The 13,518-nt window shown below is 31.3% G+C and overlaps 1 protein-coding gene across 2 annotated transcripts in view; it reads left to right on the top strand.

Moving 5' to 3' along the window:
* LOC118194064 (cell adhesion molecule Dscam1-like) overlaps window positions 1-13,518 on the top strand; it is a 572,732-nt gene that overhangs the window by 531,059 nt on the left and 28,155 nt on the right. For both annotated transcript variants that reach the window (XR_015044453.1, XM_085827755.1), the window contains exon 20: window positions 1,352-1,645. Coding sequence is in view for 1 of the 2 variants with exons in the window: in XM_085827755.1 (XP_085683881.1) it covers window positions 1,352-1,645 (294 nt within the window). In the remaining variant the exon portion in view is untranslated. The remainder of the gene's footprint in view (window positions 1-1,351; window positions 1,646-13,518) is intronic.

Here is a 13,518-nt window from a genome sequence, read left to right as displayed (position 1 = left end):
GAAAATATGAAAAGAAACCGAATTTCTTGACTCACTTTCAACGTCATAAAGATTTAGCTCTGATTCTAGTTGAATCATTAAAATCGAAACAACTGAACCATGAAAGTTAGTGTACAGTAATTTTCCTCTTTCACATGGGATAGGAAAGCGCTGTGTCAATTCACATGACTAAAAGGTAAGCCTGGTGCGCTACGTTATTTTTACTTGCTTTTTACAAAGAAATGATATGTTTAACTCAAAAATAATTTTAATATTACTAAACACAAAAGTTTTAGTTCTTAATTTAATGCATTATATGTGATTTTTGCATTTTACATTTTTTAGTTACACCCTTTTCTCCTATTATCAATAATTAAAATTAATACAATATATTATAGCTAGGACAGCTATAATAAACTATCAAATTCATCTTCATTCTGCTGAGTTGCAACAGGCATGTTCCAATTAAGCGCGTTCTCCATTCCATTAGAAGAAAAAAATTCGAGTTAGAATAATGTTTCCTAAAGCCGTAAAACGGTATTACACACAGCATCAATTGAGAACTAGAAAAGAAATTGTATTTTCGGGACATGTCATTAAAATAACAGATAAAAATTAAAACGAGTCTAAATTTGAAAACCAAATGATTTGATAAAGAGTAATTAAGACGGAGAGATATTACGTTTCGTGAAGTGTTTAATAAACTGAATGCAGTAATTGAAAAAAAAAAAAAAAAGAAATCAAATGTTCCATTTAACAAATAAAGCATACAACTAAAATAATGTCTTCATTCTGGGGAAAGAAACTTGAAATCCAGCTGAAAAATATATTGTGTTAGCTGACTCAAGGTAATATAATCAAATAACAATTAAGTAAATCCTTTTCTCAATTTTAAAGAATGAATTTTTTCTTAGTTCATAAATGATAAATTCAAAAATCGGAGCTTACGAAATCAATGAAATTAACCTTACGTAATTAAGCTAAGATACTATGCAAGTATGAATTCAAAACTTCTACGATAAAATCAATTTGAAAAAAAATGACATGACAATTTTTCTAATGATACGAGTATAAACATGGATATTGTATGAATGCGCACATGTGTATATATATGTGATAACCAGACATTTATTTAAAAAGGAGGTAAGAAAAAATAAATTATTTTACGTATAGCTTTGAAAATATTTTCTGCTGCAAATTTTGAGAATTGTTAAATGTCAAAACATGCAGTGATACCCAAACTTCGAAGAATATGCAGTTTGCGATTAGTAAGAATGTCTTTATGTCAACGATTTTTCACATTCAAAGTGTTTAACTTGTTTTGGTTACTCTAAAAATGGTCGTAATACGTCCTTAAATATTCTTCTTCCAGTTCCAGTACCACCGCTGAGAGATTCTTTGTTGACTATCAATTCTACGTTCATTATTATCCATCTAACAAGTTGGGAAAGTGGAGAATGTTCCATTCATTTCTTTGTCATCCAGTATAAGCTACTGAATGAAGCAGAGTGGATTTTGTTGTCGACCAATGTTCTTCCAGAGCAAGTGTCTGTTACAGTGTCCGATCTGACTCCAGCTAGCCATTACGTGCTTCTTATGACCGCTCATAATGATGCTGGAACCACAGAAGCGGAATATTTGTTCACCACTCTAACGTTATCGGGAGGTGAGACACAAATATCAATCCCTCTATAGAACTATTCATACTTTAAATAAAAATTTATCTTTATTTCATAATTCATTTGTGTACTATCGTAGCACTTACTTAATTAACAAATTAATTACCTATCGTATAAATTTTGTAACAATTGTTTAATTAACAAAATGAGAGTCCGAAATCTCTTTCTCTTAAACTTGTTTGCTCGTTCTTAAGTCTAAAACTGGAAAATTTCTTAAATAATTGCAAATACCCACTTGTTATTAAAGTTTAGCTTGAAAGAATCAACAGAAAAATTATAAATAACTAACTTTTGAATTTTAAAATTAATTCAACTTTTTTAAACGGAATACCAAATCTATTAACTGCATTCTTCTTTGAACGATATCCATCCATAAAATTAAGGACATATTTCTGATAATGTATCAGAATCTGGATTTAATCAACTATTTCTAAAGAAATGAATACTCTAAAGAACTTAATTCTAAAGAAATTATAATAAGCAAAAAGGAATTCCTGTAACATGAGTAAATTTACCAACTTAACATAACTTCGAATCATAGCTTCATTTTGATAGCATTGAATGTTAAACAAAATTTCTTCTCCAACTTCGGAAATGAAAGCGACTAAAAGAAACGTATACTTACGTGAGAATAGACCGAAATTTGTGCATTTTCCTCAAGAAGAGTGGGAAACATCGCAAGAATAAGTAACTAACACAAAATGGTAAACAAAATAAACACAGAAAACTAAAACAAAAACTATGAAAGCTAATCCAGATGGAACATAAAAATTGATCCAAATATAGCCTACTGATAGGAACAATAGGTACAAACCAATGTTTCCACTTGCTGCGTTTCCATTTGTCTTAGCAAAATCCTATAGTTTTTCTTTGTTCTCACATGTGGAGGTGTTTTCTTTTAGACACTTTCGCTCTGCAGATGAAAAAAGATTTCTGTTTAATTTTAGAAACTAAACCAATATACATTTACTTACTGCATCAATCAATTACTTACTGCAATTTACTCATGGTTGGTTACTTTTCCAGAAAACTGCCTGTGAACGTCTCGAACTTTCCTTTGAAATAAGAAATAAACCTACTTAAGAGCGCTAAGGATGTCATATACAGAATGTTTGAAAAAAATGGTTGCGGGCTTTACATGCCTGAATATAGTTACTAGATATCTACGAAAAATGATACTTCTCAAATTTAGGTAGAAAGTTTAAATAAGCTTTTTTTCACATATTGTGAGTGAAAAGGTTATAAAAAAATAAAATCTAGCTTTTTATGTACTACAGCAGTAGTCTTCAAACCTTATCGACTCATGGAACTATGATTTAGAACTATGAGGTTTTTAGGGAAACCCCATACCACCCTTAGAAAGATACATTTTGAAGTAATAATTAAAGTGGATCATTATATTGTAGGTATTTCATGTAAAGGCAATTAAATAAAAGCATTTTAATTTTATCAAAAATTTTAACATGAAATTCATGTAATTTACTCATTACCTCTCATTACAGATGTCACCTACCCTTCCGTTATATTTAGCGACAGGGATGTGCTTGCATTGTTTTTTACACAAACTGTCGATACCTAGTTCTGTCGATGTTGTCTGCAGTCGTCTTTCATAATCTACATTTATTTATTTTTTTATTTTTTGTTTTGTTGCTACATGCATTGAAGTAGATTTTTCTTTTAAATATATTGCTCCAAATGACGACAAAATGTTCATAGTCATGTGAGAAATTTCTGCATGAATCTACAACCAAAAATTTAGAAGCTGCTCTTGATTAAATTTAGATTTTAACGCCGAGTCTATTGATATGCCCATAAGTTATTTCCTTTCCTTCACTGACAAGCCTTTTGATTTATCGTACTATTCGAATGCAATTTTTTTTTTTTTTTTTTATCCAGTCATACTTAGTTTTTTCTTCTGGGAATTATCTCTTATAGTTTTTTTCAATTGGAAACGATGCTCTGTTCTATACGTTTTAACACTATGGTCAAAATCAATTCATTTTACATTAGAAAAATACATTAGATTTATAAAACATAACACTTCATTCCTTTTGACTCTTGATGTCCACATATGTACTAATGTACAATGAACTAATGTAATGTAAAACTAATGTACAACTGAATGTAGCTTCATATTTTTAATCGTAATACTAATCAACTAGTGATATAATACTTGTCAACTACGGCGAGTGCTTTATAATTTTCACGTTGACTCGCGGGACCAACAAAATACAATTTGGTTCGTATTCGGGGTTCAAAATACAATTTGGAAACCATTGTACTAGAGTAAAAATTCGTAAAGTTCGTATAATTTTTCAAAATAAGGTAAAAAATGTGAAACCGTCACCTTTCCCCCTCGAAAGGTTCCGTAAAAACAAAATCAAACTTTTTAGAGCAAAAATTCCGTTTCGTGAATCCTTATTACGATGTAATAAATTAGAATTTTTCATTCCTTCACGTGAAATATCTTCACAGATATTAGAAAAAGTTTTATTAACTTAGGTCGCTTTAATACCTATCGGCTTGAAATGCGTTAGCTTTCTATAACGTTAAGAGAGCAGCTACAAAACACAAAGTGATCCTTTTTCAAACTAATGATTCCATTTGTAAAAAGCAGCATGCGTCGTTATTAAATTCGTATTTGCCCATTACGAAATTATTAACACGCATATCTCTGCTAATTTTGTCCATAAAAATTAGAACATTTTGCCCACAACTTAAAATTGTATTTTGACAATAATAATTTTTGCTCTATTCGAGCCGTATAAAAATTTCGATTTCGTGTTTAAAAAAATTTCTCATCCTTAGTATTGAATGCGTCTCCAAAAAGTTCTCTACCCTATTTTAGAAAATTTTATTCTTAAAAAATACACAGCTGCAATCAATTTTTAAAAACTGAGATCTGCATCAACTTCCTCGAGCATTCTATGTAAATTTGTACATCGAGTTGGTAATTAATCTGAGTCAAAATCCGTTCATGTTCTCGAGAACAATAATTTTGGTAATCATATAAGTATTGATAATGAATCAAAAATAAACACCTCTTCCCAATTTTGTGAAATTTATGATAATTAAAGGTTCTTTGATATTTAATGTATTGCAAAAACTTTGTTTAGAATGTATTGAAAAGTAAACTAAAAACAGTCTAAATTCAATTTTTTTCTTATTATTTAGTTCAGTTTTAAAATATTTAACATCTGTATTTAGAAACACATTTTAAACCGAATGATTTGAAGCGCAATAAAATGCAAAGTTGGCAATTATTTTCAATCATAAATCCGTTTGTTTTGATGTCTTGTTTAATAAAGCTTTCAAACCTTTAGCAATTATTTAAATTTATGAAACTCTTCAATCTATTATAATGCTTTGCTCTGTAGATCGGGTTTGATTACTTAATAGGTTACTTCATTACAGTAGAACACACTAAAGTTATCTGCCTTCAGCAGAAAGGACTACGTAAATGTTTTATAAAAAAAATTGCTTTGTATATACCTTAGACAGGTGAAATTTATTGAAACTTCATGTAGACAACCTGTCAGCCATCAAGAATAGAACCTGCAGCAAATAACCAATGTTTGGTGACCTCACCTACTTGTCCACTTGCCGGCTTTTGTAGACATTAATTGAGGATTGATTAAATAAGCTTTGAATTCTGCAACAAAAGGGGGCAGAAACTATGCAGTGCATTTCCATTAGCACTAATGCGAAACTAACTAGCTGAATCGGGTTCGCAATCGGATCCGTAAAGAAACTAACAGTGTTCAGTTATTTATTCTCATTGACTACAATCCTGTCCTGATGATGAATGGAACTATATTAGAGAAAAAGAAAATATCTCATAAAGAATGTATTTTATACTAATTTTAAGATTAAAAAAAGTAGGAATGAAAAAGAATTAAAATTGCAACATTCCAGTAAATTTTTAACACGATTAATTATAGTAAAACATTCCAAAACTATCTGCATAGAAAGACTGATTTAGTGAAAAAAATTTATTGCTCTTATTGGCATTATACGTGAAGAAAATTGTGAAACACAATTGTGAAAAACTACAGCTAACTTATTCAATAGACAAAACCCGAATCCGAAATGACCTACCAGAGCTTGCTATTGGAATCCCAGCCCGCATAGGATTTGTTTTTCAATAGTAGTCTAAAGACTAATAATGAATATACTGTGTAACCTCAATATCTCGAATCTCTAAATTTGCTAAAAATAAAATTATTTCCTACATTCTCAACATTAAATTATTTTCGTGCAGCTAAATCAGAAAACATTTGAGACATTTTTATCTCGAATTCCCAATTCCCATGTAGGATATGTTTTCAAAACAGTGGAAAATTATTAAAAATAGATTAAATCTTGAAATTTCCTTCCATGTTTCATGAAAGTAGAAATCCAGTAACAACACGAGAAACTTTATCAGATGCCAAAATTGTTGCAACTATAAAATCTCTTACAGAAGAAAATAATAAAGCAGAACTACTGAAAATTTATAGAAACGTGATGCAAAAGATGGAAAAGCTGTTACATATTTCGTACCTTTATTTAAAGCCCTCTAAAGCACTGGTTTTGAATTATGTACCACAATGACTGCTTTATAAAAAGTTCTTCAGTCCCGTAAAAGAACTACATTTTTTAATGCATTTATTACTACGTCGTGTTACATATTTGACTAATTAGCTTTATTTAGACCTTAATAAAGCTTATACGTTTAATTTACAAGCTTTAATATTAAAATTAAACATTGCCAGCATTTCTTACTTGTAATAACTTGTGTTCTACATCAATAATTTTGCATTCTTTATTCTTTTAAAATATATCAAAAGTTAATATCTTACTATCTCGAAAATTCTTTATTTCGAGAAATCAAACTGTATTATTCAAAATAAAGTAATTTAAAGTTTTGAATTTTAGAAACTTAAGTCTCGGAAATAATTAACTAGTAAATTAGGCTTTATTTTCCATCTTCTTGCATCAGTGATCCGAAACAAGAAAGAATTTCCGTATTTTAGCTTACTTTTAAAACTTTATCTCCAACTACGAAATAAAATATTATAAACTTCGTTCTCTTTCCATACTTTTCTAATTTGGCAAAAATTAATGAATTGTCCAGGGAAAAAGTTTCAGTTACTCGCATACTAGCGATACTGTAAGTTGGTGATAATCCAATTTAAAATTTCCTCTGACATATAGTTTCAGGTAAGTAACTTCCAATCCTATTGCTTGTTGATGCAGATATAATAAAGTTAAGATCTTGAACTAATTATTAACCAGAAATGTTCCTTGCAAAGTACTGGTAACGTGCATATGGTTTTTTATCAAAAGTTATTCTTTCGATGGGTAATTTCTGAAATTATGTCGTAAAATTCCTGAAAATAATCGAGTAATTATTATACTTTATTAAACTTATAATGGAGTGAATTAGTAATTTTTTCCGTAGACTTTAGTAAATATCAATAAATTAATTCACATTGTGTATGCAAAATGTTATAAAAGTTGGCTACAAGCTTTATTTTTGTAAATAGATATGTAATTTCAGTATAAAATAAGGTCCAAAATTTTATGAAAATATTTTAACGCTGTGAATGGAGTATTTCATATGTTACATATAAAGCTAGCCTAAGAGTAAAATATTCATAATGGCCAAGTTAAAAATGAAGTTTACATGTCTTTACGAGCAAAATTCACCAGTTTATGCATAAATGATTATTTTCATGGGAGCAATTCCATATTTAATAATAAATGGTGTTTTAGCTCATACAGAGCCATTAACTGGCAAGACAAGCAGTTTATATTTTATACCTGACTTTCCCTAAATTTAATAAAAAAAGTCTGAACTTCTCTTGTCAGAAAGAAGCAATTCTCTTGCCAAAGAATCGCTGAAAGGCCAACTAATTCTTTTTCAAAAATATTCGGGAATACTGCGAAGTTAAATAACTGGTGCGATGATGATACGACGAATTTAAATAACAAGTAAAAGGATGTGTTCGTGGAGGACATTTTAAAATCCAGTTTTCCTTAGAATATTCTTCACGAATCTCCCCTCGAGATAATCCTTGTGTATTTTGCCATATTCAGGAAATCTAAATAATTCACAATACAGATCGTTTTGATGGATAAGAAACGAAACTGAATTTTTTGTTTATAAATAAACAATGTTATACAATAATTAATATATTTTGTCAATGATTTGAATTATAGCCATTGTCACGAATTAAAGCATGTAGAGTTTATATTTATTTTAACTAACATTTATTTTAAGCTATCTTTCCTGTCAAGCCTTTACTTTCCCCTGGAATTGCCAATGCCAGAGTATGTAGATTAGTAGAACGCGCAGAGTATTCAAATTTTAGCAGAAGTAAATTGAGTTAAATAGAAGGGAAAAGAGATTGTAAGTGTGCTTCTTGAATCACGAGCGTGAAAGTTGCTAGGTAGAAATTTAAGAATCGCGCGTTTCGGCTTGTGTGCCTACTTCGGCAGTTAGTTGAATCTTTCAAATTCTTAATCAGAAAGTTTGCTGAATCTCAGCTGTATCTTAGAACGCTGTTAAGTTAATGAGCGTCAAGTGAACGCAACTGTGATTTCTAAAGTGAAATAAAAAGGGATTTAAACCCTTCTTACGAGTTTGTGTAATTTCCAGTTCATAGCAGTCACTACTACTGTTGCTGACAAGTTGGGGCCACGCAACATCATAAGCATATGAAATAGTAATCTGATTTTGTTTATCATCCTAGACTGCATTATTCGTTAGTCGAGAGGGCGATAGCCCAAAAGGACTACTAATTTCGTTTTTGCATTTGCGTTGATTCTCTATAAATGGCGAATCGCTTTGCATATTGTTGCCACCAAATATTAGAACCCTGTGTTATATTTAAAGAAATTAAATAATAAAGAATCTGCATGAATGTATGTATTTTTCTCGCACTGTGATAAAACAACGGTACCTAGAGCCAAGAAATTTTGAATTACAATCCTCCACCGAATATGGGCATCTGGAAGCCCTAATTTGGAATTTGTTTCATTATCGAGTTCATATTCTATAAACCTTTAACGAATTTTTATTAACAAACTCAACGATTTCAAAGCGAGCAATGGCAACACTGTACGAAAAGAAAAAAACATTTTTATCTCCAACGCGCGAGACTCTGTATCGGAAATTCTAAAGATATACTCATTTTAAAATGAGTTTGTTATATTGCTGTTGAACTGAATTTTATGATTTAAGTGAGAAGAGCATGGTATTTCATGAATAAAGGTAATACACAAAACGTTAAAAAACGTCCCTTTGGGCGTAATGTAAAATTTTTTTAATTTATTTTTTTCTTTATTTCCGGTACTTTTCTCTTTCATGTCATTAAACAAAATTTCTTTGTTTAAATACTAGTAATTTCAAAACCATTCATTAGCCTTTATTTCCAATTGTATCTTTAAGTTAATTGCACCCAAAGGAAACGATGATGCGCAGTCGCACAAAGCGCATCAGTTAAAATAAAATTGTCACAAAATGGCGTCATTCGTCTGTTCTCAATTCTTCTTGGTGTAACATGTTTTCCCAAATATCAACATCTCCAAAGAAGCAGGTATGAAGCTCCGTTTATTACTGAAAATTTTGAAAAACATACATAGTAAAATCCTTTTAGCAAATTCAACGGTCAATGTATTTTCATTCACTCTCTAAGTGCTGTGGTTTAGACTTTTACGGAATGAAAAGCTGCTAAAAATTCCTGAAAAATATTGAACGCTCATAAATATTATTTTCTTACTTGAATATAAAAAGAAAAAGGATGTTTCTGATTTCTCGTCAGATTACAAAATCCTTATAGTTATGAATACTAAAATAATTTTTATTTGTCGTTATATTCATGGCAGACACTATCAGAACGACGAATGCCCATCTTAATTAAAAAGATCTTCCAGCCTGCTTTTTTTAATCTGCTCAAAGTATTTATGCAAAACCTAAGACAAAATTTAATTTGTAAGGCAGATTATTATGAAATAAACAACTATTTTGCGTAAAATTTAAAAAGGAAATTGCGAAATTCAAAACGAGCAAAGTAATAACAAAATGAAAATTATGTTTGACATATTTAATACCATCTGTGTCTAAATTAAAAATTTATTATTATTATTTTCGATGTGAATTGAAATTATCTAAATAATAACGTGAAAATGCTGCCTAAATATTTTACATTCTTCTAAATGATCTCAGTTCTGCAATGTACTTCAGAAATGCCTTGCAGCCAAATAATGAATGCAGTGACTCCAGTTCCAGATATGTAATAAATGGCAATATATATAAACCATTTATTTTAAAGAGAACATCATAAAACATCAGTTATGCACGCTTGTTCATGATTTATTACATGCCTATCGGCTTATACAGACATAAATACGTAACCATATGGCATGAAATTTTATGCTTTATTGTTCACAATAGCTTACAATTAAAAATTTGTATCTAGATACAGACTATTTTATATCAGATCTTCAATATTACTCTCGATAGGATTGTTTTAAAACTATTTAAATATAGAATCACGTATGAACAACCAGTTGTATGTGTGTATACATGCGTGCAGTCCCCTCCAGCGCAGATATAAGATAAAACATTTATATAATAACCTATTTTTATGTTTATAAATATATAATACATATATATAGATATCTATGTCTATGTGTAAGATTATATATGTTGAGTCCTAATATCATCTTAATGACTGTCTTTACATGTATATCTCGTACGAATCAAAATCTTTATTCGGTCTTCATTTTTTCACCTATTTCTGTACATACCTACTTCCAGCTAGAAAAATGCTTTAAATAAGAAAAATATTCAAGTTATGACATTTTCAAACTCAAACACTAAATTTTTCAAAAATATCATGAAATCAAACTATTTATTTTCCCGCCCTCCAAGTTTCTATAATTATACTTAACAAACATTTATGCTCATGCTAAAAAAAGGCACAAAAATAATTGATACCATATGACAAACGTCGACCATTATATATTTGATTTTAAACTTTCAGGTTGTATTCCAGGCTTGTGCACTAATTGAAGATTAAAGTTGTAATATCTTAGCTAAGTTAGACTACCTTGTAAGTTAGAATACTGAAGAACTGTATAGCAACTATTCGCTGAGTTCTTGTAAGCAACAAGTCCAAGGAAAGGTTAAATTATCCTTTATTTAACTCAAAATTAAATGAACAGATGGCCCGTTCTCAGGTGTTCAATATGCCTCCTTTCGAGCTTTAACTCAAAAATGTAAAATATAAAATATAAAACTAATCTAATGTTCAATAAAATTAATCAACCGAAGATGAGTTGGCTCTTGTTTAAAGAATCACCGGCGTATACTCGCAGGCACGTAGAAATATGGCCGAAGAATAGTAAGCTGACTAATAGCAACAAAATGGCCGCCGAAAAACAAAATATGCTCCTCTACTGAAGTGACCCAGACTTCAGCTTAAATATGTATTTCTACCTCATTTGCATAAGTCGTAATTTCTTTCTGGTAGGAAAATGTAGGTGGGAAATTAAAATGTATAAGAAAGGCTTGTTCCAAAATAAAAATAACTATAAAAAAATTAAAGTAAACCCTATTCTCAACCAGAATTTAAATACTTGAATAAAGAAAGGTTCATAGTCCAAAGCATTAGTCACAATTTCCAAGTTCTGGTCCTCTTCCGGTAATTTCAATAATGGACCATTGATTAATGTCTGCTTCAGTTGCTCAAATCTCGTGTTCGCCTGTGCCGTCCATGTGAACATGTTTTTTTTTTTTTTTTTTTTTTTTTTTCCAGAACCAACAAAGGTTCAACTATAAAGTATTTTATGAATGAATGATAATAGGAGCACCCAAAACTAATGCCAATTTCTTTGCCGCTGTTGGGAGGCGGATAATTGTTAATCGCTAAAACTTTAGAATTTTCTGTTTCGATGCCTTTCAGTGAGATTTTATATCCAAGACACCGAAGTACTTTAGCTGCGACTTACATTTCGAGGCATTTACTTTGAGGCCAGCTTCATTTAGTAAAGAAAATACTTCTTCTAGATGTCGAACATGTTGGTCAATTGTTTCACTCGTTATAATGATATCATTGAGATATATAAAAGTACTTTTCCCTAGAATGTGTCTTAGGACAATGTCTATCATGCGTTGAAATGTTGCTGGAGCTCCACAAAAGCCAAACGGTCTTTTGAACATCTTCAGGCTTTACGCCAATTTGAAAATAGCCTGATGGTAAGTCCAGCGTAGTCAAATATTTCGTAGACTTAATTTTTCAAATAATTTCGTCTATAATTCGCAGGGGATATAATGAATACTGCGTAATACTATTTTGTTTACGGAAAATCGCCGTGGTTTGTGATCTGAAGGTGGAAGATCTTTTTACTACAGAACTTGCGTATGGGTTACTTGTGGGGATTAATGATTTTGTTAAGCATTTTTTTAATGTGCTTTTCCGTTATTTGTCCTTTCACTTTATCACAGTGGTATGGATTCGTTTTTTACAGAGACGGCATTATTAGTATCGATTTCATGGCTAACGATCTGGCTGAGCCCAGGCTTATAATCATATAAATTACTACATTTTCTTACCACCGCTCGCAACTTCTTTTTTTCTTATTTCGGCATGTGGTTCAACTCGACTTCCTGGTGCTAGACTGGATTCTTCTTCTATGGTTTGTTGCTGCACCTGCAAAGTAGAATTCTTAAAATTTAAATTTACGCCTGCCGCGAGTAAAATGTCGACCCCCAGAATTACTCATATTAATGAATCTTTGGCCACAAGAAAGGTAACCCGTTGTTGTTCTGTTCTTAATTTGAACGTGCAGACTCACTTTCCACAGACATACGCACTGCTTTCTCTGAGCGGCAACTACTTTCTATCCTATTATTTCAAAAATAAGATGCCTCCTAAAATGTTTTCTGAGAAAGGTCTTGCGACAGAAAACTGCAATGTGCCTCAGTGTCTAATAAAGCAGTTGTTGGTACGTTACTTAATAAAATTTGAATTTCAGGCAATGCCAAATTTTGCACGTCCACGGTATTTAATTTAAATACAGAGGATTTTTCCCTATTCTTGGCCACTCTAACTTGTTTAAATTTTTTTGTTTTTCTGCCTCTTGCTTGTTCTTATTCTGGCGATCGCTAAATGATTTTTGCTTCTATCCCGCATTTTTACTACCGTCTTTTGTGGTCACATCTGACTGCGGATATGGATACTGCCTGTTGTGTGTTTTTTCCTGAGGCAAAAATCTCGAATACTGGCTAGAAGATCTTTGGCCTAAACTTCCCGTACGTATTTTGCCTGAAACTCGCGGGTTTTCGAATTTCACGCCGAGTTGAAATAAGCTTTCGACGGTGTTTGAGTTTCTAACTTCCAAAAAGTCCTGTATCTAAAGAAGCAGACGCGGTAAAATGACTTTTCTGCGTCTCTTTTCGTACAGTAAATTAATATCTGAATTTTTCGCAGAATAAAATCCGTCAATTCATCCACCTTAGTCTGGTATTTTACTGAACAGCTCTGCTTCCAACTTGGCGCGGTCTTTCACTACTGCGGGCCTTTGACCAGAGAGTTTTTAAATGTTTCCCAATTATATGCTTCAGATCCTGGCTTCGCTAGCAGAAGTTTTCTGACCCCTTGTACTAGCTGAGTACTTGGTCTTTTAGATTTGCAGTGGCGATAGTGACTTTCTGCATTTGCAACGTGAAATGGAATTCCAGCTACTCCAAGAAGGACATCACGGAACATTTTGCGTCGCAGGTAACAGCCAGTTTTTTTACGACCCACATGGTCTCAGTTATAAATCCAAACCCTTCCATCGGGTTGTCTGGTTTCTATGAAACTATTCT

Source organism: Stegodyphus dumicola, chromosome 12 (genome assembly GCF_044657685.1).
Source record: "Stegodyphus dumicola isolate Sdum_Otavi_A_Nest chromosome 12, ASM4465768v1".
Taxonomy (NCBI): Eukaryota; Metazoa; Arthropoda; class Arachnida; order Araneae; family Eresidae; genus Stegodyphus; species Stegodyphus dumicola.
This window is presented reverse-complemented; position numbering and strand designations above follow the sequence as displayed.